This window comes from Marmota flaviventris, chromosome 16 (assembly GCF_047511675.1).
Source record: "Marmota flaviventris isolate mMarFla1 chromosome 16, mMarFla1.hap1, whole genome shotgun sequence".
Lineage (NCBI taxonomy): Eukaryota > Metazoa > Chordata > Mammalia > Rodentia > Sciuridae > Marmota > Marmota flaviventris.
The window spans coordinates 67914990-67941497 of NC_092513.1; the positions used below are offsets into that span (position 1 = coordinate 67914990).

At 36.3% G+C, this 26508-nt stretch overlaps 1 protein-coding gene across 1 annotated transcript in view; it reads left to right on the forward strand.

Moving 5' to 3' along the window:
- LOC114079454 (zinc finger protein 420-like) overlaps nt 1-26508 on the forward strand; it is an 83028-nt gene that overhangs the window by 21705 nt on the left and 34815 nt on the right. Inside the window, exons 2-3 of the mRNA XM_034637374.2 lie at nt 6708-6834; nt 15474-17784. Of these exons, the coding sequence (XP_034493265.2) occupies nt 6708-6834; nt 15474-17784 (2438 nt within the window). The remainder of the gene's footprint in view (nt 1-6707; nt 6835-15473; nt 17785-26508) is intronic.

Consider the following 26508-nt stretch of genomic DNA (forward strand, 5'->3'; position numbering starts at 1 on the left):
AAGACAAAATTGTGTAAACGCAATTGAAACTATTTGTTGAAGGCAGAGTGTTAAGTAGAATAGTGGGTTCGGGAAGCATTTTAAAGCCTATCGATGAGCTGTGCTCCCTAGACTTGAGTGTGGGGCTTGTGTCAGTCCAGTCGAGGTGTAACTGGCATCAGCCTTTGTCAATGTGGTGATTACCCTCTGAGCATTAGATGATTATCTGTTTAATGATGGCTTTCAATGGTCTCAGGTTTATGGGTAGAGGATGAGGAGGTGTGCATGTCTGACCTGCTGGTGGCTGGGTCCCTCACCCTGCTGTGATGGTTTCTCACAGTGCCCCAAGGCCCAGGTTTGATATTATCTCACTGAGAGGTGTTGTCCTCTAAAGTCATGTGTGAGAGGTGGCTCCTAAGTGCAGCAGTGGTTGGAGCTCTCCTCCTCAGCACCCGGGGGAAAGACCCCCAGGATCCTGCCCTGACTTCTCAGATGGGCATTTTAGATTCCTGAGGACAAACAAGCATGATGGAGGGGACCCTTTGTCTGTACACCGGAGGATTTCACTTTAACACTCACCACCTGCACATGGACTCGGGAACTGGCTCAAAACACTCAGTTCATTTTACTAGTTTAACAGTTTTCTTGGAGAAGTCATTGTAGCCTTTGTCTTCTGCAGGCCTCTGTGTCCTCAAAATACCAGATTATTTGTGTTATTGTATTATTCCTCTTTATGAGTTCAGAAAATATCATTTATTTTAACTTTTGAGCTCCTTTTTCTTCTGCGGGGTGAGGATGAAACCCAGGATGTTGAGTATGCAGGGAAGGCACTCTACTATTGAGCTGTGTCCCAACCCTTCTTTGTTGTTTTTCCATCATTTTTGTTGTTTCCTGTGTATGAGAAATGCTTCATCAGTTCTACATATCTACAAACCTAATTCAGAAGCCAGTTATAATTTTAAGTCTCCTTTTTCTCTATTATATTTGGGAGCTATTTTGGAGCATCGTTAGTATTGTTTTCCCTGTTCAGGTTTATATCAACTTGATCTCTGTTTTAAAACCAGGTTTAATTCCTTGTTAATCTAATTCACTATTTCTCACTTGAAACCACATATATCTTTCACATTTATTTTACTACTCACTTGTTATGAACCCAAGGTCATTATAATTAGGTTTCATGGAACTGGAAATTAAAATAAATTGAAACCATTTTTTCTGGCCTCAGGAAAATGTAATACCTTGATTATTTAAGCCATATTTAAGCTATGTGTGGTTTTCAACGAGTTTTCACCTTGAAATTGGAACCAGAATTGGCAAAAATAGTAAGTGTCAGTGGAATTTTAATGAAATTTTCACTGATATGTATTAATTTTATTGAATAGTAGTGTTTCAATGTGGGTTAAGTCCAGAGGCACAGAAAATATGTTGATCACTGTCATTCCCAGTGTCTCCCTTTGCCCTCCCCTCCCTCTTCCAGAGTCCTTCCTCTACCCAATGGTCTTTTTTTTTTTTTCATGAGATCCTTTTTCTCTTTTTTCTCTCTAGCTTCCAAATATGACAGAAAATTTACAATAATTGCTGAGTCTGGCTTATTTAAACACTGAAAATGGCCCAGTTCCATCCATTTTCCTGCAAGTGACATAATTTTATTTTTTTATGGCTGAATGAAACTTCCTTGTATGTATATGCCACACTTTCTTTTTCCATTGATCTTCTGATGGACACCTAGACTAGTCCCATAACAGCTGTTGTGAGTTGTGGTGCTGTAAGCATGGGAATCCATCTCCAAACTGTTAAGATAGATCCCGAGGCTCATGTAGTAGTTCTTTGGGTTTTCTGAGGAAGCATCCACACTGATTTCTGTAGTGGTTGTATTAATTTATATTCTCAGCAGTGTTGTGTGTGTACTCCCTTTCTCCCATGTCCTTGTCAGCATTTATTATTTATTATTTGTAGTCCTGATGATTGGCATTCTAACTGGGGTGACGTGGAATCTTAGGAAACTTTTGATTTGCATTTCCGTGATTGTTAAAAATTTGGAACATTTTCTTTATAATTGTTTGCTATTTGTGCTATTTTTTTTAAGAGAGTGAGAGAGAGAGAATTTTTAATATTTATTTTTTAGTTTTCGGCGGACACAACATCTTTGTTTATATGTGATGCTGAGGATCGAACCCGGGCCACATGCATGCAAGGCAAGCACGCTACCGCTTGAGCCACATTCCCAGCCCTAAAATATTTATTTTATTGAATGTTTTTTTTGTTTGATTTTTTTTTTTTTGTTTTGTTTTGTTTTTGGTACTAGGGATTGAACTCAGGGTCACTTGGCCACTGAGCTACATCCCCAGCCCTATTTTGTATTTTATTTAGAGACAGAGTCTCACTGAGTTGCTTAGCACCTTGCTGTTGCTGAGGCTGGCTTTGAACTCAGGAACCTCCTGCCTCAGTCTCCTCAGCCGTTGGGATTACAGGCATGCACCACCATGCCCAGCTGAATGGGTTGTTTTGTTTTCTGGTTTTAAGTTCATTTTGTATTCTGGATATTAATCAGTAGTAAATGACAAAGATCTTCTCTCATTTAGTAGGCTATCTATTCTGGCTGATGTTTTTTTCCTTTGCCATGCAGAAGGTTTTTAGTTTAATGCCATCTCATTTATTGATTCTTTTTTTCTGTGGTGCTGGGGATTGAACCCAGGGTTTTATACATGCTAGGCAAGCACTTACCAACTGAGATATTTCCCCAACCCTCATTTATTGATTCTTGATTATTTACTGAACTGTAAGATCCTAGTGGGGAAGCAAATCCCGTGCACTATGTTGGACTGTTCCTAGTTTTCTTGTAGCAGCTATAAAGTTTCTGGTCTTAGGCCTTGACCCATTTGGGGTTGACCTTTGTGCAGGTTTAGAGATAGGAATGTAGGCTCAGTCTTTGGCATGCAGACATCCCCATGTTCCCAGCACCAGTTGTTAGAGAGGACTAGAGAGGACTTCTTTTCTCTAATGTTTGTTATTTTGGCCTTTGTCGGTCATCAAATGATCACAGCCGTGAGGCTCTGTCTGTTCTCTCCTCTGTTCCATCGCTTGTTGTTGTGTGTCTGCTTTTATTCCAGCACCACCATGTTTTGTTGCTCTGTCTGTAATCAGAAGTCGGGTATTGTGATTCCTTCAGCTTTACTGTTTTTACTCAGGACTGCTTTACTTGCTGGACTTTTTAGGATTCCATGTGAATTTTAGGATTATTTGTCTACTGTGAAGAATCTCATTGGTATTTGGAGGGGGTTGCCTCGAGTCTCTAGAGTTTTTCCATGAACACCAGGAGTCTTCCCTTCTCCTTGCATCCTGTTCTGCCTCACTCAGTGGTCTGTAATTTTGCTTGTAAAAGTTTTTCACTTCTGTTGTCAGATTTATTGCTGAGCATTTTACTTTTTAAAGTTATTTTGAATGGAATAGCCTTCTTAATTTCTTTTTCAGCAGATTATTGTATAGAAAAGCTCTGGTTAGGATGGGCGCAGTGGCTGGGGAGGCAGAGGCAGAAGGATCGTGAATTCAAAGCCAGCCTCAGCAACTCAGTGAGACCCTGTCTCTAAATGAAATATAAAAAAGGGCTGGGAATGTGGCTCAGTGGTTGAGTGACCTGGAGTTCAGTCCCCAGTACAAAAAAAAAAAAAAAAAAGCTACTGATTTTGGCATTGATTTTCTTATTCTGTTACTTTGTTGGATTTGTTGATCAGATCTGGGATTCTTTGTTGAAGGTTTCAGAATTTCCTAAGTATAGGAAGGATCATATCCTTTGCAGATATGGGTATTTTGAGTTTTTCCTTTTTAATTTGTGTCTATTTTATTTCTGTCCCTTGCCAAATGCTCCAGCTAAAAATACAAGTATGACATTGAGCAGAATTTATGAGTGTGGACATCCTCATGTTGTTCTTGGTTTTAGAGGAAGTGCTTTCACTCATCATGCTGTTGGCTTTGTGGTTGTCATATGTAGCCACTATGATTTGAGGTAAGTTCCTTCTATCCCTAGTTTATTAAGGATTTTTATCAAGAAGAGGGGTTGAATGTCACTGAAGCCTTTTTCTGCATCAGTTCAGGTGGTCTTGTCTTTTTTAGGTTGGTTCTGTACGTGTGGTGTACTACATTTATTTATTTGCATATGCTGAGCTGTCCTGTGTCCTCAGTGTTTTGATGGGAGTTGCCTCGAGTCTCTGCAGTGCTTTTTCATAGATATTGTACAATAAGCCATGCTTTGTTGATATTCCATCTGGATGCTGCATCGTCTTTAAGAGAGTTGACAGAAGGCATATTGATGGGGATAACATGCATTGCCAAAGTACCCAAGTTCTGACAGAAGAGAAAATTACAAGAGATTCATTCTCCAGAGTGCTAGGAAAGTGCCACCCTGTGGATGCTTACAGAGCACAGGAGATGTGATCATCTCACGCTTTACATAAAACTGGTGGGCACCTTTTATTTCACTTTGTTTGGGGCGCTGATAACCCTGCAGTGATGGTGTGTCCATTTTTGCATGCTCCTTTTAAACGAGTTTCTCCTATTACAGTAAATTCCACCTTATTTGCTTGGTCTAAACTTTCTGTGACAGATTCTTCCCCATGGTTAATGACTTCCCCAAGTTAATTTTTTTCTTTTTATCATTAAGTATTTTATCAGGATTTTTAAAATAATTTGTATAAACCATCATATTTGATGCAGAAATTCATTTTTTTGTGACTTCAGGCTTGGGACTTGTTTTGGAGAGGGAAAATTCCCACTCTTGTTTGCGGGAGACATTGGCCTTGCTACTGGAGGTTCTGAATCAGACCCTAGTCACCTGTGCTTCCACTGGATTCCACCTTACTGTGCCTCCTGGTGTCACCTCCCCAGGGATGGGGCTGGCTGTGCAGTAAAGCTATGAAAAGGGCACATCAGAAAAGAAAGGCCAACAGGCCAGAGTATTAGCAGAGGGTTAGGGTTAACCGGAGGGCTCTGGCCTCAGGAGAGGGTACAGGTCAGAAGGAAGGGGTGGGAAGGAGGTCTCAGCAGGAGTCCTGCGGCAGGGCCTTGCCTAGGGGTTGGTGGCCTCCGGCCTGCTTGTCCATCTGGAGGCTGCCAGGCCTCAAGGCTCTGAGCTGAGACGGGGCCAGCAGGATCCGGCGGTCTCCACCTGGTGGGTCCCAGAGAAACCACGGCTCAAGGGACTGTGATTAGCACGCGGTTCCTGCAGCGCCCTCGCCTGCGTGCGTTCTGGGTTACAGAGGCGGGAGTTACACACACTCACCTTCCTTAGAGTCAAAGTCACAGCTCGGAGCAGACGATGCAGGAAAGGAAAAGAAAATACACAACCTGAGTTCTTCATCCTTTATTCTTCAGTGTGTTTATGTCAGTAATATAAAAAGCCAACCCCCAGTTGATTTATAATTTTCCCCAATTGAATATATTTTTTATTTCTGTTCACATGAACAATTCTGTCTTAATGTATAAAAAGTTGCCGTTTTGTATGTGTGCTAAAATGTAAATATCATTGATGAGTCTGATTTTGCTGCCTTCTTTAAATGTTTACACTACTCCTCAGTTATAATGACTGTCCTGTTATGAAAATTCTATTTTTTTAAAATTTATTTATTTATTTTAGTTCTCAGCGGACACAACATCTTTGTTGGTATGTGGTGCTGAGGATCGAACCCGGGCCGCACGCATGCCAGGCGAGCGCGCTACCGCTTGAGCCACATCCCCAGCCCCTGAAAATTCTATTTTTTAATATTTATTTTTTAGTTGTAGTTGAACACAATATCTTTATTTTATTTATTTATTTTATATGGTGCTGAGGATCTGACCCAGGGCTTCGCAGATGCTAGGCAAGTGCTGTACCACTGAGCACTCTCCCAGTCCCTGAAAATTTTTTTAATATTCACACTTTATTTTGACCTTTTTATGAATTATGTCAGAAAAACTTGGATAAAACCTGGACTCTACCATTTACTGGATGTTTGATAAAATGGCATAAAAGATGAAAACTATTAGGTCTCTCATAGGTTATTATGGGTTTTATACATAAGGTATGAAAACCACTTAGAGTGATATTTATATATTTGCAGTGAACCAAAACAATCCAAAAGGATTGTTGTTGCTCCTTGCTGTTATAATGAAATGCATAAATCTCTTAAAATTGAATATTTTTCCTTTATTATTCTACTTCATTGCTATTCAAGGGCTTTTCTTTGGACCATTGGCATTGGAATCACTAGAGGGCTTGCTCTGTGTTCAGAAATCCATATTACATTCCAAAATGGCTGAATCATTGCCTGCTTTTTTCATAAAATTTCTAATTCATGTTTGTACATGTTAAAATTTGAGAAGCATCCTCTTACTCAATGTAACTCTCATTTGAGAAATATATACAATTGATCTTCTGCAAACATGGTTAAAATGTATATTCTTGTGTTGATGCCTTAATTTTACATTTTATTTTAGAAGCGTTTAGTATATACTTAAAATTTTTTATTTGTTCTTTTTAGTAGTATATATGCTTTTTACTTATATCATCTTCTCTCTTCAGGGTTAGATAATACATTAGAGCACATCACTGTGTTTAAAAGTATATTACTGAATAATGGAGGTCAGCTGCCTGGGTGGGAACTGGTTCTCGTAACATTTCAACTGGGGTCCAATTAAAGACTGTTGGTGATCACAAGGTCATTATGCTACTCATATACATATTCTCTTTTTTTCAGGAACCGTTGACATTCAGGGATGTTACCATTGATTTGTCTCAAGAGGAATGGGATTGCCTGGACCCTGCTCAGCAGAATCTATATAAAGATGTGATGTTAGAGAACTACCAAAACCTGTTCTTCCTGGGTGAGCAGGGCTTCCCTTCAGAACTCAGCATTCGCTATCAGTGTAAAATCTCCTTCCTTTCAGATTATCTCTTGGAAACTGCTCCAAATGAATGTTTCTGATACGTGCTTTCAGAGAAAACTGGACATCTGTTAGTATAGATAGGAAAATATTAATGATATTTCCCTTTGTGATTGACCTCTCTATCTCAAGGCGATAAACATCCTTCACTTTAGATCAGTGGTAGTTATATTATGCTTAGAAAATAATTTCAATATTTATTAATGTTCATTTTGTGCTTTTAAGTTGGCTTATCCAGAATAATATTTTATGAACTATTAAGAAGATTTACTCTGTAAGTCTAATTGCTATATAACATTTTTTGAAGTCTTGTAGTTCCTGATTACCATTGTGTCTGGTTTTATGTTTCATTATAGTAAATGGGGATTGATTTCTCCTAGTATTACCGTGTTGCTTTCTGTTTCTTTAATTCTCTCAAATTTGCTTTCTATATTTGGGAAGTGTGAGGTGCATTGCCTACATATTCACTGTTTCTGTAGTGTCCTAGAGAGAGGTCCCTTTTATTGTTATATTCTACTTTGTCTCATATGAAAGTTTTTTTTTTTTTTACTTTAAATGTATTTTATTTCATATAACTTGGTTTAAAATTGTGTTTTACTTAATATAATTCTTGCCACCTCTGCTTCCTTTAATTCATTTTTCGTTATTCCTTTCCATCCTTTCTCTTTTACTCTCCGTGACCTTAGATTAAATAGTCTAGAAGTCATGTAGGGTAAAATACGTGTAAGTGAAAAAACTTTGATAAAGAGACAAAGTAAAATAAGAGATAAAAGGGTGTCGTGTCCCACGACTAAACACTCAGGGTCACTCCAGGTGAACTGGGCTGCAGGAAATCATCTCACAGAGACAGAGAAATACCTTTTTCTTTGGATGCTGTGACAGCCCCCTCCCTCCCCCTAACTTTGGTGTTAATGGGAAGAGAGAGGAGCACATGCTGAACCCTTTTATTGGGAAGAAGCCATTCAAATGAGGCAAGGGGTAGGGTGACACCTACTCCTGGAGCCATGTGTTGCTATCCGAGCTGGGACAATGCCTAAGTCACCATGCCCAAGTCACCATGAAATGTAGTGACTGGTCAGAGCCTTGTGCTTCAGGACTGGAAGGCATGGTCATCAGAGCGGCTCCCCACATATTCCCCCTTTCTTAATATAAAAAAAGGCAACTAGGGAATTATATCTTTCAGTCACTGGATTCTTGGTTCAAGGTCATCATCATCTACTATTGAAACACAAAAAGAATTAGTAGAAAACATATCATTTCAACAACATAATCAACTTGGAAGATCTAGATGATGATTATTATTATTCTGCCAAACACTCATCAGAAGATTCTTAATCTTTTCCCAATTTTATTGGGAAGCATTATGTTTGGTTATGGTAACACAGACATTTTTATTTGGCATGTGTTTAAGCCTTTCCACAAACCATAGTGCAGAGGGCTCATTTGCATTATTCATTACAGGGACTTCTAGAGCATTTTAACTTAGAATTTAAGTCAAACTATTAAGAAAATCCATATGTTGTAATTTCTAAAACTTAGCCATCATGGCTGTATTGTAGAAGCAAGGAATAATACTGAAGGTAGTCATTCAAGGATCATGAGACCAGGAGCTTGCCTAGGTCTGGCTAATTGGGATGCACCTGTTTCAAAGCCTGAGCATTAACTTCAGCATGTTATTGCTCTGAAATATTAGATGGCAATAACTAGTGATACAATAAGATAAGTTGTATACTCACAGGATATTCATCATTCTTTCTCTTAATTCTCACATTTAAGGGGTCTATTGGGTCTGCCAGTAATGTAAGTATACTTAGCAGAAGTTAACATCAAAACATCCTTTTGGATGCCGTCTCAGTGAGAGTTAAAGTTTTTAGGAGTTATGGCATCCTCGTAATCGTTCTTGTCCATTCTAGGAGACCAGCCTAAAATATCCACTACTTCTAGACATCTTGTGTTGTACTGACAAGACATGCACAATCCATCCACTTAGAAAAGGGGCCAACTTATATTGTAGAATGATTAGGACAGTAATACATTGGTGGATATTTTTATGTAAATAACTGCTCTGTATAGGAAAAATCTATTTTAATAATCTATCTGACACTTGTCCAGATAAGTAAATATAGTCTTAACCTCTAAGGGCCAGCATGATTGGCTGGTTTAGGTTTCTTATATGCTGTCTTTTTCTCAAAAGATACTCCCGGACAGCTTGTTTACCATAGGATCAACATAAAGGTATAACTGACAATTACAGTCAGTACAGTTAATCTAGTTTCATTGGTGGACTTTCCAGTCCCCACTACGATGTACATTAAAAATGGACCTGAGAAATTAGTCCATAGAAGTCTCTTCATAATTTTTACTTAGATAAACTTGTGAAGCTACATGGTTGTAAAATCTGCAGCTGGAAATTTACCTTCCTGTGCCAGGTTTCTCAGTCATTATCACAATGACAGGTTTAAACTCTATCTTTTGAAATGTGATTTAATTTACTGAATCATGTTCAGTAGCAGTAAGACAAAAATCAAGTCATACATTTAGTAAAGGCTGTTTCTATTTGCCATAGTCCCTTTCCAACACATTAATGTTGGACTTAACATAGCTAGCAGATGACCTTTGTCAAAATTTATGACTAGCTAAGGATAATAAATCCTTTCTTATTATTTAAATACTTGTACTATTATCTATAACTTAAATTGATGATACTACTGTTGATGCCAGGCCTTAACTCAATTTTATTAAATAAAGAAAAGGGGGAAAACAGAAGCCACAGACACATACTAGATCTTAAAAATATTTCAAAAATTTTCTTAACTGTGTTACTGAGAGTCTTTATCATGTCAAAATATGGACAAAGTCTTAGCTGATATCAGTATATTAAAATCAAGGAAACAGCCTGAAATATCCTTGAATTAATCAGTTTAAATTTTTATAGTCAGTCCAGTATACATAAATCTCTTTTTCAGTTATTTTAATTTTCTATATCATCTGTCTAGATAATGATTTAAAGATTTCCCTATTTAGGAAAATACTTTTATCGATAAAATATAGAATATAAAGATCTTGTTTTACCCAAAGATGATTTCTTTCTTCTTCTTAGGACCTACAGTGTGTGTTTCCTTTGTTGAAGCATCTTCTTCTCTTTCTAGAATTTTTCCTGGACTATATTTGGAATAATTCCTGGAAATCTTAGAATATAAACAAATTATTGTACCTTTTATAAGGAGAAATATCTGAATAAAAATATAGTTAAAGCCTTTAGATACTCCTGTAGATAGAATTATATTTGTTTATCATCTTATAAAGTTTGTACAATAATTTGAGAGTTAGAGATTACTTGATGGTTGTACTTGAAAGCAAATTTATAGTAAAATACATTTATCTTAAGGTATTTCTAATTACAAAAGGCAGATCATCAGATAAATGTATATATATATATATATATATATATATATATAATATATATTATATATATGTTTTCTGTTAAAGGAAAACATAAGATAAATATATATTAACTAAACAATTAGACATATGCTAATTATTTTATACATTAACAATTATAGGCTATCCAAATACCTAGAAAAATATGTATTAAGAATAAGGACAAAACTTATGATTGTATAAGCTTTATGTTACCACATGGTTCTTAAGATATTTGGATCCATTTTAATTTTCTTTGGATGAGTAGTGCACATTTTTATATTTGTGACATCATGTAATAAGATCCTTGTGTAAATATTTGCTCATTTCTTGTAATTTTATATTCAGGAATGAGAATAAGGATTTCTTGATTATCACATGAACATTGCCAGCTTTTGTTCCTGGGACAAGCAAATGCATCCTCATAGTCTTCAAAATTGAAAACAAAATACAAAGAAGCATATGTTTGATACCTCTCATCAATAGAACATTATTTAGTAATATTACCATAGAGAGGAAAAGGAAGGGTCTTAAACAAAGGTGTTGAGGGATAAAAAATCAAGTTATTTTTAGCTTTGAGAGCAAGTCAGGCTTAGGGCTGCAAAGTAGAAACCTGAGGAATTAGATTTTGTCTGAAAAAGATACTTTTCATTAGCATTTACAGGTGGGCATTCTTAAAAATGCAGGCTCTGTGTAGTTTCAGTAGCAGGTCTGTGGGAAACAGGAAGTACAGGTTAGTGGCTGGGAGGTGGGACCAGAAGTCCTGTCTGAGTGACATTAGAAGGACCAATGGGAAGCCTGTGAAAACATGGGAGATGGGACCAGGAAGCCTGCGGGGCTGGCTAGGCTTTGGGCAGTAGCCAGGTGTTGAAAACCACATGGAGCCAGCTGCCCATTGTTGGGGCAAAGGCTTCTGGAGCCAGTTGCATTCCATCTGGTTTGTTTGCATTTCCCTTCCCTGTGCTTGCAGTGTATGTCCTTCTGTCTTTTGTACTTTCCCTTGTAGCACGTGGGCACTTTAAAGGTGAGTTTCACGGCAGACACCAGTGTTACTATCAGATCATAGGGCAGTCTGACACCTTGCCTGTTTGGCACCCAGGCCAGGTGGTTTCAGGGTTAAAAGCACTGCTGGCGGTGGGTCTAGTTACAGACCCCATAGGGAACAGCGGCTAAAGTCTTTTGTCCGCAGTGGCTGAGTTGTAGCCATTCTAATCCAGTAGGACAAGAATGCGGTACAAAGGTGCAATATAAATTGTTTGAGTACCTTTAAAAAACAACAGAAAAACAAATATACCTCTCTAGAAGTAGAATATCTCCTGTGTTAAGTCTCACCACAAAAAGTTCTTTGTTTTTCTCTCTTATACTCTCCAAGCACAGGTTTTTAGCATGTAACTCCTAATACCTAATATTTTAAAATATAAAGATTTACAAAAACAATCCAAAAAGGTACACAAAAGCGCTTTTCCCATGGGAGAGAACTACAGTCTCTAGAATTGCAAAAGTAAAATTTTTTATCTTTCTAAAGACGAAATATTCCCAGATGTTAAAAAAGTTTAACGTCACAGATGTTTCTTCTAATTCACTTACTTTCTGCAATTCAGCCCACAATACTCTGAAATCCTAAGCATGCTTAACTTCTGGAGAGAAATTCCAAATCCACTAAATTTCTAAAATTCACCCTGGAGTCTCTGTATGTGCCACCAATTGTTGAGTTCCATGACTAAACACTCAGGTCACTCCAGGTGAACTGGGTTGCAGGAAATAATTTACAGAGACAGAGACATACCTTTTTCTTTGGGTGCTGTGATGGCTCCTCTCACCTTAGGGGTCCATGGGAAGAGAGAGGAGCACATGTTGAACCCTTTTATTGGGAAGAAGCCATCAAATGAGGCAAGGGGTAGGGTTACAAAGGAATAGGTGAGTGGGACTCAACCCCACTGGGTGACACCTACTCCTGGAGCCATGCCTTGCTATCCAAACTGGGACAACGCCCAAGTCACCACGAAATGTAGTGACTGGTCAGAGCCTGGTGTTTCAGGACTGGAAGGTGTGGTCATTTAGAGCGGATCCCCACAAAAGGGACCACTCTTTATGATACTACAAAAATAGTAAAAATCTTGTATAACTAACATCAATCTTTGAAAATATAGACAGGAAAATTGAAAGTTGAAAGATGACATACTATGCAACATAGTCCTAGATAGCATTCAGTTGGATATTTGGGGGCTTAACCCTGTTAATCTTGTCATGCATTATAAAAAGTGGCTAATAATAATTCATTTATACTTAATATATTACGGAAAAGGAAGCACTTACTATTGCCATTTTAAGTTATTTTTTTCTTATAATTGCTTTTCCTACTTTTCTGAACTGCTTTAATTTGTGGTTCATTAATTTTTATAGTGACATGCTTTGGTTTCTCCCCTTGTTCCCCTTATATCTTCTGTGCTTATTTATTTATTTTTATTATATTTTGATTATACAAAACAGCACTTTAAGCTTACATGGTATTTTGAAGTGATAATAAATTAATGTCAATTCTGTATAAAAATCATTTTCTTTAAATATTCTCTTAGTGTTAGGTTATTGATGTCACAGCTGTTTGGAAATGGCATATGCATTAATAGAGTATAATAATTTTGTGCTTTTGTCTTTTAAATTCTGTAGCAAAATTGTTTTAAGTTACCATTATTACAGTTCTATAGAATTTTATATTTATTTATTTTTCACAAAAAGCTTTAAAATTTCAAATTATTTGTGTTGTTGTGTAGGTTTATTTTATTTCTAATGGGAAGGATTTCCTTTAGTATTTCTTGTAGGACCAGGTCTAGTGGTAAGGAACTTTTTGAGTATTTGCATATCTTAAAAGTCTTAATTTTCACCTTTGAAGCATGATATTTCTGGATATAGTATTCTTGGTTCCTAGCTCTGTTTTTTCACCCTTTTGACTGTATTCCCCTATTCTTTTCTGGAAGACTTCTGACAAACCTCTTTTATCTTGGTCCTTTCAAAATTTTCTTTGTGACTTTGACACTTTGAGTATAATGTGCTTTATATTCAATCTTTTGCTTTTTTCTAGAGATGATTGAAATTCTTAAAGTTGGATATCTGTTATATATTTTTTTTGTATTTCTAGTTTCTCAAACTCTTTAAAAATATTTTTAGTTGTAGATGGACATAATGCCTTTATTTTATTTATTTTTATGTGGTGTTGAGGATCAAACTCAGCCCCTCACACGTGGTAGGCAAGTGCTCTACCACTGAGCTACAACTCCAGCCCTCAAATATTATTTCTTAAGGAATTCTATTACACAGTTTCTACTTGCTTATGTTGGAATTTTTTCGTCTGAATTTTGTTTATTTTTCCTATTGTTCTGGTTTAGTTGTTGAACATTTTCAAATGGCTACTTAGTGTTCTGTAGGTTATCTATAATAGTTTCCTAATGGTCAATTCCCACTGTTTTATTTTGTTACTTTGATGGAGTCATTTTTCACTTTTTCTTTGTGTTCTCTGTTATTTTTCACTGGACATTTTTCACTTGGAAACCAGCCAACAGTAGATTATTAACATCATTTGGGAAAGGAGTATTAAAGTTATTAAATACACAAAAAATAGGCCAGATGAAATGACCCATTCCTGTAATCCTCACTAGTTGAGGCTGAGACTAGAGGAATGCACATTTGAGATGAGTCTCAGCAGCTAATGAGACCTGGTCTCAAAACACACACACACATATTTAAAAGGTGGGGGACTGCAAATATAGCTCAGTGGTAAAGAAACTTTGGGTTCGATCACAAGTATCCCCCTTCCTCATCTCTCCCCCAAGAAAAGGAGAAAAGAAATAAGGCAGAAGGTCAGTTTCTGCACTAGTAGACTCACATAGAAACTGACAAAGTAGATCTCAAATGTCACATAAAATGGTGGTTACCAGGGCATGGGACTTAGGGGGTTGTAATGTTAGTCATAGATGCAAGATTTCATCTTAAATGGGTGTAAATAAGTCAAGAGTTCTACTCTACAAAGGGTGAATACTATTTTATTTTATTTTTGCTACTGAGAATTGTATCAGTGATAGCCACTGAGCTACATCCCCAACTCATTCATTTATTTATTTAGAGACAGGGTCTCACTAGTTGCATAGGCTGATCTTGAACTTGCTATCCTCCTGCCTCAGCCACTTGAGCCACTGGGATTACAGCTGTCACTGGGATTATAGCTGTGCACCACCATGCCCGGGTAGTGTAATGTGTGCCTAGGAAGTGCTACTAGAATGGACGTAAAGTTTTCTAATAACAAAAATGCTAATTATACAAAATAATGCATGTGTTAGATTTAGTCATTTTACCATGTATGTGTATATATACTTTAAAAGATGATGTACATGGTAAGTATATAAAGGTTGACCTGTCAGTGAAATTAATAAATAGAAAAAATTGAAACAAATATAAAGCAAGTCATTTTGGTTGATCCCTATGGGTTAGCTTTGGCTAGGTGATATTGATATCTGCTCTATGAGATTGTTGTTGCCTCTCAATTTTCTTTTCAGAATATTTCTCCAGAAGTATATATGTATGTTTCCCATCATAAAAGTTTGCTTATATTTCTTCTTAAAAGTCCATGGGTTCTTCTGCTCTATTGAGATTTTGGGGTACTGTCATCCAAAAATCTACCTTTTAGCTCCAAGTCTCTGGATAGACAGAAACTAGTGTTTAGAAAGTCCCCAATAAAGTCAGAAATATTTGCAAGCTTTTCTGTTCCTTTTTCTTACTGAGAGAGAAAGTATTGCTATTTTGTCCCTAGTTGCACAGTTGAGTCGCAATGTTGTAGGTGATATATTTTTTCCCTAATTGCACAGTTGAGTTGGAATGCTGTGGGTGATAAAAGTAACCCTTTCCTCCATCTACTGCATGTCTCTGTAGCGATGTGCTCATCTGTGGCGCTGTGAAGTCTCAGGCAGTTTTGAAGATTCTTACAGATCAGTTCTTTCAGAATATGGTTTTGAAGTTCACATCTCTCTGGAATAATGAAAGTCATGGGTTTACTATATGAAGGTGGGACATCCCTTATTGATGTCCCACCTTCGTATAATTTCATATATTTGCAAATTATATTCACCAGTCTCGAAAGTGAAATAATTGATTATTTTTGTTTCTTTCAGCTGTATATTCTCATCAAGTCCAAGACTTTTTGCCAGAGCAGGGATTAAAACATTTATCTCAAAAAGTGATCAAGGGAAGACATGGAAGTCAAGGTATTGAAAATTTACATCTAAGGAAAGACTGGGAAAGTGTCAGAGAGAGTGAAGTTCCGAAATCTTGTCATAATGAGCATAACAAATGTTTGATGACTATCCATGATGAAAATGTCAATGTCAGCAGACATCAAGAACATATAGCATCTCAGAAAACAGCTCAATTTATTCCAGTCACTTTTGAGGAGCTCTCTGTGTTTCTAAATACATATCCACAGCAGTTTTTGAACCATATCTTCCCTCTGAAAGGAAATTTGGAAAGTCTGAAATGGAGTCTGTCCCAAGCTTCAGTTAACAACATGAACAATTTCAATTGCAGCATTGGTTTAAACTTTTACTCAAACATTTGTATAGATAAGAGAGTTAAAAATAAAGAACAAATTTCTGAATGTGATCATGTTGAGTGTTACTTCACAAAAAGTCTGCTATTTTGCAATCAACAACAAATTGTTCCTCCTTGTGCCAAAATATACAGTTTTAATCAAAGTGGGGAGGTTCATGCTTCCCCATTATTGCATAATCAAAATTCAGATAAAGATATTTGGAAAGTTTTATATGTTTATAATAAAACCTTCAAGAACTTTAGCCAAGTCTCTACCCTATGTAATTACCAGTGTATTTATATTGGTGAAAAAAATTGTGAATGCAGTGAAACTCATGAAAATATTAGCCTTGGTTCAAATCATGGAAAACATCAGTGTGTTCATTTTACAAAGAACCTTTGCAAAGTTAATAAACGTGGGAAAGTCTGTCATCAGAGCTCAAAAGTTAATATCCATATTGAAGACAAACCTTACACATGTAAAGAATGTGAAAGGACTTCAAAGAAAATTTCAAGCCTTACTCAACACAGAAGAATTCATACTGGAGAGGAGCCCTACACATTTAAGGAATGTGTCAAAGCTTTCAATCAAAGCTCAAATCATATTAATCACCAGAGAATTCAAACTGGAGTGAAGCCATATGAATGTAAAGACTGTAGCAAAGCATTTAATATAAGCTCACACCTTATTAAACACCAGAGAATACATACTGGAGAGAAGCCCTACAAATGTAAAGACTGTGGCAGAGCTTTTAATCAAACCTCAACCCTTACTCAACACCGGATGATTCATACTGGAGAGAAACCTTTCAAGTGCAAAGAATGTGGCAAAGCTTTTAATCGAAACTCAAACCTTACTCAGCACCGGAGGATCCATACTGGAGAGAGACCGTACAAATGTAAAAAATGTGGCAAAGCTTTTAAGGAGTGTTCACACCTTATTAAACACTATAGAATTCATACTGGAGAGAAGCCCTACAAATGTAAAGAATGCGGCAAACCCTTTAAAGACCGTTCAGCCCTTACTCAACACCAGAGGATTCATACTGGAGAGAAACCCTACATATGCAAAGAATGTGGTAAAGCTTTTAATCGAAACTCAAACCTTACTCAACATCAGAGGATCCATACTGGAGAGAGACCTTATAAATGTAAGAAATGTGGCAAAGCTTTTAAGGATTGTTCACACCTTATTCAACACCACAGGATTCATACTGGGGAGAAGCCCTACAAGTGTAAAGAATGTGGTAAAGCTTTTAAACAAATTGCAACGCTTACTCAACACCATAAAATTCATAGTGGAGAGAGACCGTACAAATGTAATGAATGTGGCAAAGCCTTTAGGGATTCTCTAACACTTACTCAACACCACTGGATTCATACTGGACAGAAACCCTACAAATGCAAAGAATGTGGCAAGACTTTCATTAGAACTTCACACCTTAATAAGCACCAGAAAATTCATACTGGAGAGAAGCCCTATGAATGTCAGGAGTGTGGCAAAGCTTTTAAACGAAGCTCACACCTTACTCAACACCAGAGAGTTCATACTGGAGAGAAGCCCTATAAATGTAAAGACTGTGGCAAAGCTTTCACTCAAAACTCAAACCTTATTGGTCACCGTAGAATTCATACAGGAGAGAAGCCCTACAAATGTAAAGACTGTGACAAAGCATTTAATATAAACTCACACCTTATTAGTCACCGTAGAATTCATACAGGAGAGAAGCCCTACAAATGTAAAGAATGTGGCAAAGCTTTTAACCAAACCTCAACCCTTACTCAGCATCAGAGGATCCATACAGGAGAGAAGCCCTACAAATGTAAAGAATGTGGCAAAGCCTTTAAGTCTTGTCCAACCCTAACTCGCCACCACAGGACTCATAGCGGAGAGAGGCACTCCAAATGAAAATGTTGTTTGAAAACGATTAATCAAAACTAAATCCTTACTCAACATCAGGGATTCATTCATCCTGGAGGGGACCATGCAAACGTAGGGAATGTGGCTAGTAGTTGTTCACATCTTACTCAACATCAGAGAATTCATAGTACGGAAACTTTAAAAAGATAATGTGTCAGGGGGCTAGGGTTGTAGCTCAGTGGTGGATCCCTTGCCTATTGTGTGAGGCACTGGGTTCGATTCTCAGCATCATATATAAATGAATACAATAAAGGTTCATTTACAATGAACAAAAAGATAATTTTGTCAATGACTATCAAACTTCATACTTTGTTCTACATCAGAAAATTTATATTGTATCAAAACCTCGTGAACTAAGTGTCTGTGGAAAGACCTTTGTCCAAAATATATGCCTTATATAACAGCAAAATGTTTATAATGGAGATCAAATCTTGACAAATGAGAAAATTATAGCAAAGTCTTTATATCTAGATGTAAATGAGTATTATTAATGGAGAGAAATTCTGTAAAAGGAGAAGGTAGCATTGCCTTTAACTGTTGATTAAAATTTACTGGACTTCATTAGTTGATGCGAAACAAACAAATCCTTAGATATCAGAATAGTGTGGTAGCACATCTCTAAAAGACATCAACTTATAAATTAAAGATTACATAAATATACTCAGTCCTGAAAGTTGAAGAAATTATAATTCTCACTTAGAAAATTATTTCAGAAGACTCATTAATGAAATATTCAATCTGTATTTTTCTAAAGACTTCATGATGGAATTTGAAATAGTTAACATTCATGCATAATATGAGTAAAGTATTTCAAATAAAATAAAGTGAATGCTTTTCAATGTGTTAACACTGTCATATAGTGAGTCACATGTTATTCTGCCAGGCATAAAAGAATTTTGCTTTCCTAAAGGTTGTAGGTAACAGATAATAGAAGATGTTATTGGATATATATGGTTATTACACCATTTAGAAAGTGTAATTAAGCTTCAAATTATGTGGCAAATATTATCACAAATTGTATTTTAAATATTTCTCCTTTTTGTATTTAGTTGTAAATTAAGACTGTTATGGGAGAGAAATAGAAATGCCAATAAATCCAGACTTCTGTATCTTAAATTTTATCCTATAGTATTTTTTCCATGTGTCACTTCTGTGTATCTACAAAACATTAGTTTGATTCATATTGACTTAATTGTACAAATGTTATAATCTTATGATAAATCTCATGGCACTAACTGTGTGTGTGCATGTTTTCTTTTGCCAGTTTTTAGAAGAAAAGGGAATCATTCAACTGAAAGAATTTCAAGATTGGTGATGATTTAGTAGTAAACAAAAACCTCAGATACCTAAAGAAAAAAAAAAGACAAAACCTATTTTAGGTATAATGATCTCATTTCTCCAAATTTTCATTGTTCTCCTTTCTTTTTTCTCATGTAATACCTAATATAACTGACTTGAATGTTATAAAAACACTACTTAATCACCTGTTCAGGGATTTTATGAATGATGGTTAGAACATTTGGTGTTATTCAGAAACTAGTTTTAAGATACAGTTCCACAATGGTCATGTTAATACATATTTTGTTTTTTTAGTATATTCCATTATTTCCTTCTCATTGGGAGAACACTAAGTCATTGTAATTTATGTTTTTTCAATTTGTTATGTTACATCATAAAATTTGGTGAATTCACAGAGTCGATTTTTTTTAGGTTAAAATTAAGCAGGATGTGTAACTTTCAGTTTTCCACAGTGGCTACACAAATTGACAACTACCAACAGTGTGCAAATTCTTTTCCTCCACATCTTCATGGGCATTAATTAGTTTTTTCCCCTCTTGGCAAATGGCCTCTAACTGCAGTGAGATGATATCTCACTGTAACTTTGATTCACATGTCCCTGAAGGCTTGTTATATTCAACATTTTATCAGCTATTTGTATTTTCTATGAAAAATTGGTCAGATAATTTGCCCACTTTTAGATTGGATTACATTTTTAAAAATATTTATTAATTTTTAAGTTGTAGATGGACTAAATACATTTATTTTATTTATTTATTCATATTTATGTGGTTCTGAGGATTGAACCCAGGGCCTCGCATGTGCAAGGTGAGTGCTCTACCACTGACCCACAACTCCCCCCCCCTGGATTACATGTTATTGTTCCAGTTTTAGATTTTTTTTTTTTTTTTTTACATTACTGCATATTACTCATGCATTGCATGAATGGCTGTCAAAGATTTCCTCCCATTTGTTAGTCCTCTCTCCACTTTTTTAGTTGTTTGCTTTGTTGTGCCTAGCTCTTTTGGTTTGTAATCCCATTTGTTTATTTTTGTGTTTGTCTTTTGTGCTTTTATGGTTGTATAAAAACCTTATCATGCTGTAAGTCTTAAGTGTTACACCCTATATTTTATCCTTCTAGTTTCTGTCTTTGAGGTAACATATTGGTGGTGCATGCTTGTAATCCCAGTGACTGGAGGCTGAGGCTAGAGGAGTGTGAACTTCAAGCTAGTCTCAGCAACTTAGGCCCTAAGCAACTCAGCAAGACCAGTTTATTAAAAAGGGTAGGGATGTGGCTCAGTGGTCAAGTGCCCAGGGTTCAATCCCCCCTAGAAAGGTCTTTATTCATTTTGAGATGATTTTATAGAGTGAGAGATGAATATCCAGTTTGAGCAATACTGAAGATATTTATATTAAGAATTGGAATTGTAAGTACAGTCTTTCAATTTTGTACTTTTTTGAGTATTTTGTGTACACAATTCCCTTTACATCAGTATTAATCAGTGGGTCACATTTAAAATTCTGCAAAAATGGCAGGTGGAAATTTTGATGGGTTTTCCTCAATATGTGCATCTAATTGATATTTGCCATTTTAACCTTAAGTCTTATATAAATATGGGATGCCTTTCTATTAACTTAGTTCTTTTACCAATTTTTCAGTGGGATTTTTAATGTCCAGAGACTTGCAAGTTTTTCATTTTTTAATAAACTTATTACTATTTAATTATTTGATGCTATCATAATTTACTGAAATTGAATTTATTTTTTGTGTATTCATCTTGGATCCTGCACTTTTGTATGCTGTTAGTTCTTTTGTAGATTCCTGATGGTTTTCTATTCACAAAGTCATTTAATCTGCTAACATAGTTTAATTTCATTTCTTACCTAGATGTTATTTATTTTTCTTTGATTACTGATCCAATCTCTTACTATGGGTATATTTAGATTTTCAATTCTTTTTTTTAATATTATTTTTTGGTTGCAGATGTACACAATACCTTTATTTATTTATCTTTATGTGGTGCTGAGGATCAAACCCAGGGCCTCATAGATGCTAGGCGAGTGCTGTTACCACTGAGCCACAAACCCAGCCCCCTATTCTTTTTTTGAGTCACTTTTTAAAAGAATATGTTTTAGTTGTCAATGGATCTTTATTTATTCATGTGCAGTGCTTAGGATTGAACCCAGGGCCTCATGCGTGCCAGGCAAGCCCTCTACCACTGAGCCACAATTCCAACCCTTTGAGTCAGTTTTATTTTAAAAAATTTGTCCATGTCATCTAGGTTATCTATTGACATATGGTTGTTCATGGTATTCTTTTAAAATTATCTTTTTTTTTCTATGAATTCAGTATTGATGTCTGTCCCCAGTTTGATTTTGATAATTTGAGTGTTTTCTCTTATGCTTTCAATTTTATCCATCTTTACAAGGAGCCATTTTTTTTCATTCTACTTTCTTTTTTTAATATTTATTTTTAGTTGAACATGATACCTTTATTTCACTTATTTATTTTTATGTGGTGCTGAGGATCAAACTCAGGGTTTCACACATGCAAGGCGAGTGCTCTACCACTGAGCCACAACCTCTGCCCCTCTATTTTCTATTCTAGTTTTTCTTTTTTATTTCTGCTCAGGCCTTCATTATATTCACCTTCTGCTAGCTTTGGATTTAGCTTAATTTGCCTTTTCTTCTTAAAGTGTAAAACATAGGTTATTCATTTATATTTTATAACAGGGTTATAGCTATAAATTCCCTCTGATAATTGTTTTTTTCTCACCTCATATGTTTTGGCAATGTTGTATTATCTTTTTCATTCAGCTTAAAGTATTTTCTAATTTTACTTTTTATTTCTTTATGCTATTTATTTTCTACATATTTGTTAATTTTTTAGTTTTCCTTTTATTATTTTTTGCTAGCTTCATTTATTATGATCACAAAAGACACGTAGTCTGATCTCAGTCTTTTTATGTTTATTGTCATTTAAAGCGTTCTGAGGCCCAATATGGTCTCTCCTGGACAGTGTTCCAGGAGCACTTACAAGTTCTTGTGCACTCTGCCTTATTGGGCAGTCCTCTATACAGTCCCTTAGTTCTATTTGGTTTATATTCTTCTCTCCTTCTTTTAAAAATCGATCTTTTTTTCCCTGTACATTCTATGCCTTGTTGAAAGTGGGGTATTATGGTATTCAACCATTTTGGTAACTCTTTTTTCCTTTAATTCTGATAATTTTCATTCATATATTTTGGGACTCTGTGGTTAGATGTATAAATATTTACAATTTTTGCTAACGCATAATGGCCTTTCCCTTTCTTTTCTTCAACAGCTCTCCCCCCCCCCCCGACTCTATATTTTCTGGTATTCACAAAGCCATTCCAGCTGCCTTATGGTGGTTGTTTTTGTGTAGTGCTTTCATTCTCAACCAATTTTTGTTTTTAAATCTAAAGTGAATCTCTTGTGCACAGCTGGATTTTTTTTTTTTTTTTATGTAGTGCTAGATTAAATCCAGGGGTGCTCTACCACCGAGTGACATCCCCAACCCTTGTTTAGTTACTTTCAAGACAGGGTACTGCTCAGTTGATGAGGCTGGTCTCAAGCTTGCACTCCTTCCTCAGCCTCCTGAGTTGCTGGGGTTACAAGTGTGTTCTACCACATCCTTTTCAATCCATTTTTGCAATATTTGCATTTAAAATAACACTGATTAAAAAGGACTTATGATATTTTGCTAGTTATTTTCTATGGCTATGTTTTTGTGTTTTTCCATTCTTTTTTTTACTGCTTTTTTAATGATGAGTTGATTTTCCAGTGTATCATTTTAATTTTCTGTTGGACATGTTTTTTTTTTCCTTAATGAGTTTTAATTAACAGCTTTATAAAAATTGGTTTGAATTCATACCAGTTTAGTTTCATTAACATACAAAATTCTGCTTATTTTCAGCTTTTCCCCTAAACTCTTTCATACTTTTGCCACAGGCTACTTTTTTTATAGTGTGTGCCTGCTCTGATTCAGATGTGATTTTGTCCCCCTATCATTTAAGCGTTGCCTGGGAGTTCTTACTATGACAATGTTGAGATTTAAGAGGTGAGTCTAGTTGGAGGGAAGTCTCATTGGGGGCACCACTCTCAAAAGGGATTAATGCTCGTCTCTTGGAGTGAAGTTTTTAGAAAATAAGTTGCTATGCAAAAAGCAAAACTGCCCCTCTTTGCTCTCTTTCTGTCCGTGTTAGTTTCTCCTCTTCCACATTCTTCCCCTTGGTGCCATCCCATGTTATGCTGATCAATGGGTAGCCCCCAGAGACCAACTGATGGGGCTATCAGGATATTGTAGTTATAACTTCCAGACCTGGTGTTAAATAAATTTTTTTTCATGATAATGTACCCCATATTTTTGTATAGCATTGGGGAATGGTCAAATGCAGTGCCCTTTGGCAAATATATGAATATTGCTTTTACACTTATATTTTAAACCAAATATAAAGAGTTACAAACTCTGCTGTAGTAGTAGCTTATATATTTACCTATATAGCAGCTGTCTTTAACATTGTTTCCTATTTTTCTGCATGGCTTCAAGATACTGTATATCTTTCAATTTAAGATTAATGACTTCTTTGGCATTTCTTGTAGGATTTGTTTCCAACAACAGACTTCTTGATTTTTGATTATATAAATCTATCCTTTATTATTTATTTATTTATTTTTGGGTGGTTGGTGGGGATACTTAAGATTGAACCCAGGGCTACTTTAGCAGTGATATATTTCCCCAGCCTTTTTAATTTGTCATTGTGAGACAGTATCACACTAAGTTGCTGAGGGTCTTTTTCGGATGCTGACCTCAAACTTGTAATCCTCGTGCTTCAGCCTCTTTCAGTGCTAGGATCATTGGCATGTGCCACCACACCTGGCTTTTATCTTCACATATGAATACTATTTTTGCTAAGTAGAAAATTCTTTGTTGGTAGGTTTTTGGTTTTTTTTAAACCAGGGATTAAACCCAGGGTGCTTAACCACCAAACCACATCCCCATTCCCTTTTTTATATTTTTATTTGAGACTGTGTAGGGATTCTGACTGTGGAAGTATACAGGGATGCATTCCTCTGGTGAGCAAACTCCCAGGGTAACTGGAACTATTTCCCACACTTGGAATGCTTGGCAGTTTCTTGTAGAAGCTAGTAAGGTAACTAATACAGGTGCAGTATCTAGTTGCTATGGTAATGTCCTTTGTGAAGAGGTTCTGTGCTAGAGTCTGGACCTTGATTTCAGACATCAGCTCCTGGGAATAAAGGAACACTAAACCAAATGTAGTTATGGCACTAATGACCTAAAGTAACCTATTGATATAAATAAAGCTTTCTGCCACTCTGCATCTTTGCAGAAGCAATCACACCATACTCTTCTTACTTTAAATTTCTTAAACTGTGACTAGGAGGAGGGCTGCACTGTGGCTGAGTCTCTGATTCAGTCTGTTCATCAAGAATGGTGTGATGTACAGAAAAGATGCTTCTGCATCTTTTCTCTGTGTCTCTTTATTTTCCTTACAAGACTGGGTCTTACTGATTTGTTTAGGGCCTTGCTAAGTTGCTGAGGCTGGCTTTGAACTGGAGATCCTCCTGCCTCAGCCTCCTGAGCTACTGGGATTACAGGTGTGTGCCACTGTGCCAGCTGATATCAACTTCTTGATCTGACCCCATATCAGAGAATTTGCACTCAGTGTGCCTTTTGCTGGGTGCTTGTTTCAGCCTTGCTTCTGAGATTTGGGGGTGGCTGTTGCTGTGGCACCACATTTCTGGAGCAGTCCTCAATCTTTTGAATTGGATTTGGATCCATGTTGATGACTCACTGTTCTCTCAGGTTCCCAGATCAGCTTCTCTCTTTACCTTCTGGAAAGTCACAGGCATAACCTCTTCCCCACATCATTGCTGGATCTGGCTCATTCCATTTTCCTGACTGTACATCACAACATTCCTGCTGAACAGACTGAACCAGAGATTCAGCCACAGTGCAGCCCTCCTCCTAGTCACAGTTTAAGAAATTTAAAGTAAGAAGAGCATGGTGTGATTCCTTCTGCAGAGATGGATAATACCTTTTTGGTTATGAAGTTGAATTTTTAACATTTTATTGCCACATTTTACGATGGCTTGTCCTTGAGCATTGTATGGGATTTCTGTCTTATACATAATTTGATAAGAAGAACAAAAGCATTGAAGAAATGGTAAAAGCTGGACCATTATGTTTTGCATTCCTGAGACTTGACTGTGATTGCAAAAACAGCCAGACAAGGACTAATGGTATGGTTAGCATTTTCTCCCATTTGTGCTGTAGCAAAAGTAAAATAAGACTAGGTGTCAATGAACCCATTGTTTTCCAAATTCTCATGCATGGGTAACATCTATCTGTCAAGGAGGTTTTGGTTTTAGCCCCTGAGGATTTACCCAGTTGATAAGGGGAGGTGAGTAACACATTGAGGGCATTAACTGTGGTCTTTTCCTGTTCCCTAGCAAGGTGAATTTTTTTAGGTCTGCAAACCAGAAACATTTTGATGATACAGGGTGTGTGATGCTTGAGCTAAGGAATAAGGTGACATATATTTCATTGATGTAACAAGATGATCTTTAACATTGTTATCTTCTAAAAGTCCTGAAAGAGCTAGAATATAACCAATAAAATATGGATAATGTTCTATTTTGTAAAGATTTAAAAAGCTGAAATAATTTCTCAGAGTTAGTATGTTCAATAGTGACTGTTTCAATTACTTGAGTTGTCCCCACTGCATAAGTACTGTCACTGTAAATGCTTATAGATTCTGATGAAGTATTGCAGGACAAAAATTATAGCTCATGTTTCAGCACGTTGTGCAGAGGAAAAACTTGTCTGATGAACTAGACTCTTTTTGTTATAAAATCTGGCCCTCCCTGAGTTGGACGTATCAGTAAAAACTGTTAATGCCCGAGAAATTGATTTAGCACAAACAGTTTTAGGGAAAACAAAAGTAGTCATAAAAGCAAACTGTAAAACTTTATTAGCAGGGTAATGACTATTTGGCCAGAAAAATCTGCCAACTTGTGGAATTTTGCCAAAGCCAATCTTGTTGCCCAGAAGTAATAAAAGGAATTACAATAAGAGAAGGATCCAGTCTTAAGAGGCACTGCACTTGATATCAAGCTTTTGTAATTAACTGGGCAACTTAATGTTAACAAAAATATCTTTCTCTGCCTGCTGACCTTGATTCACCTCAGATTAATTCTTGAACATATTGTAAGGGCAATGATTTAATCACCTGTAGCTGAGCTTATCAATACAATCTGTAGAGAGGGAGAGAGTGCAAAGGGTGCAGAAGGCTTCAGAGTCTGACACCATGTAAAGTCTGTTTTAAATCTGTTGTCTTGGTAGAGGGTGGTAATCTGATTTCTCTTGGGTAGGATTTAAA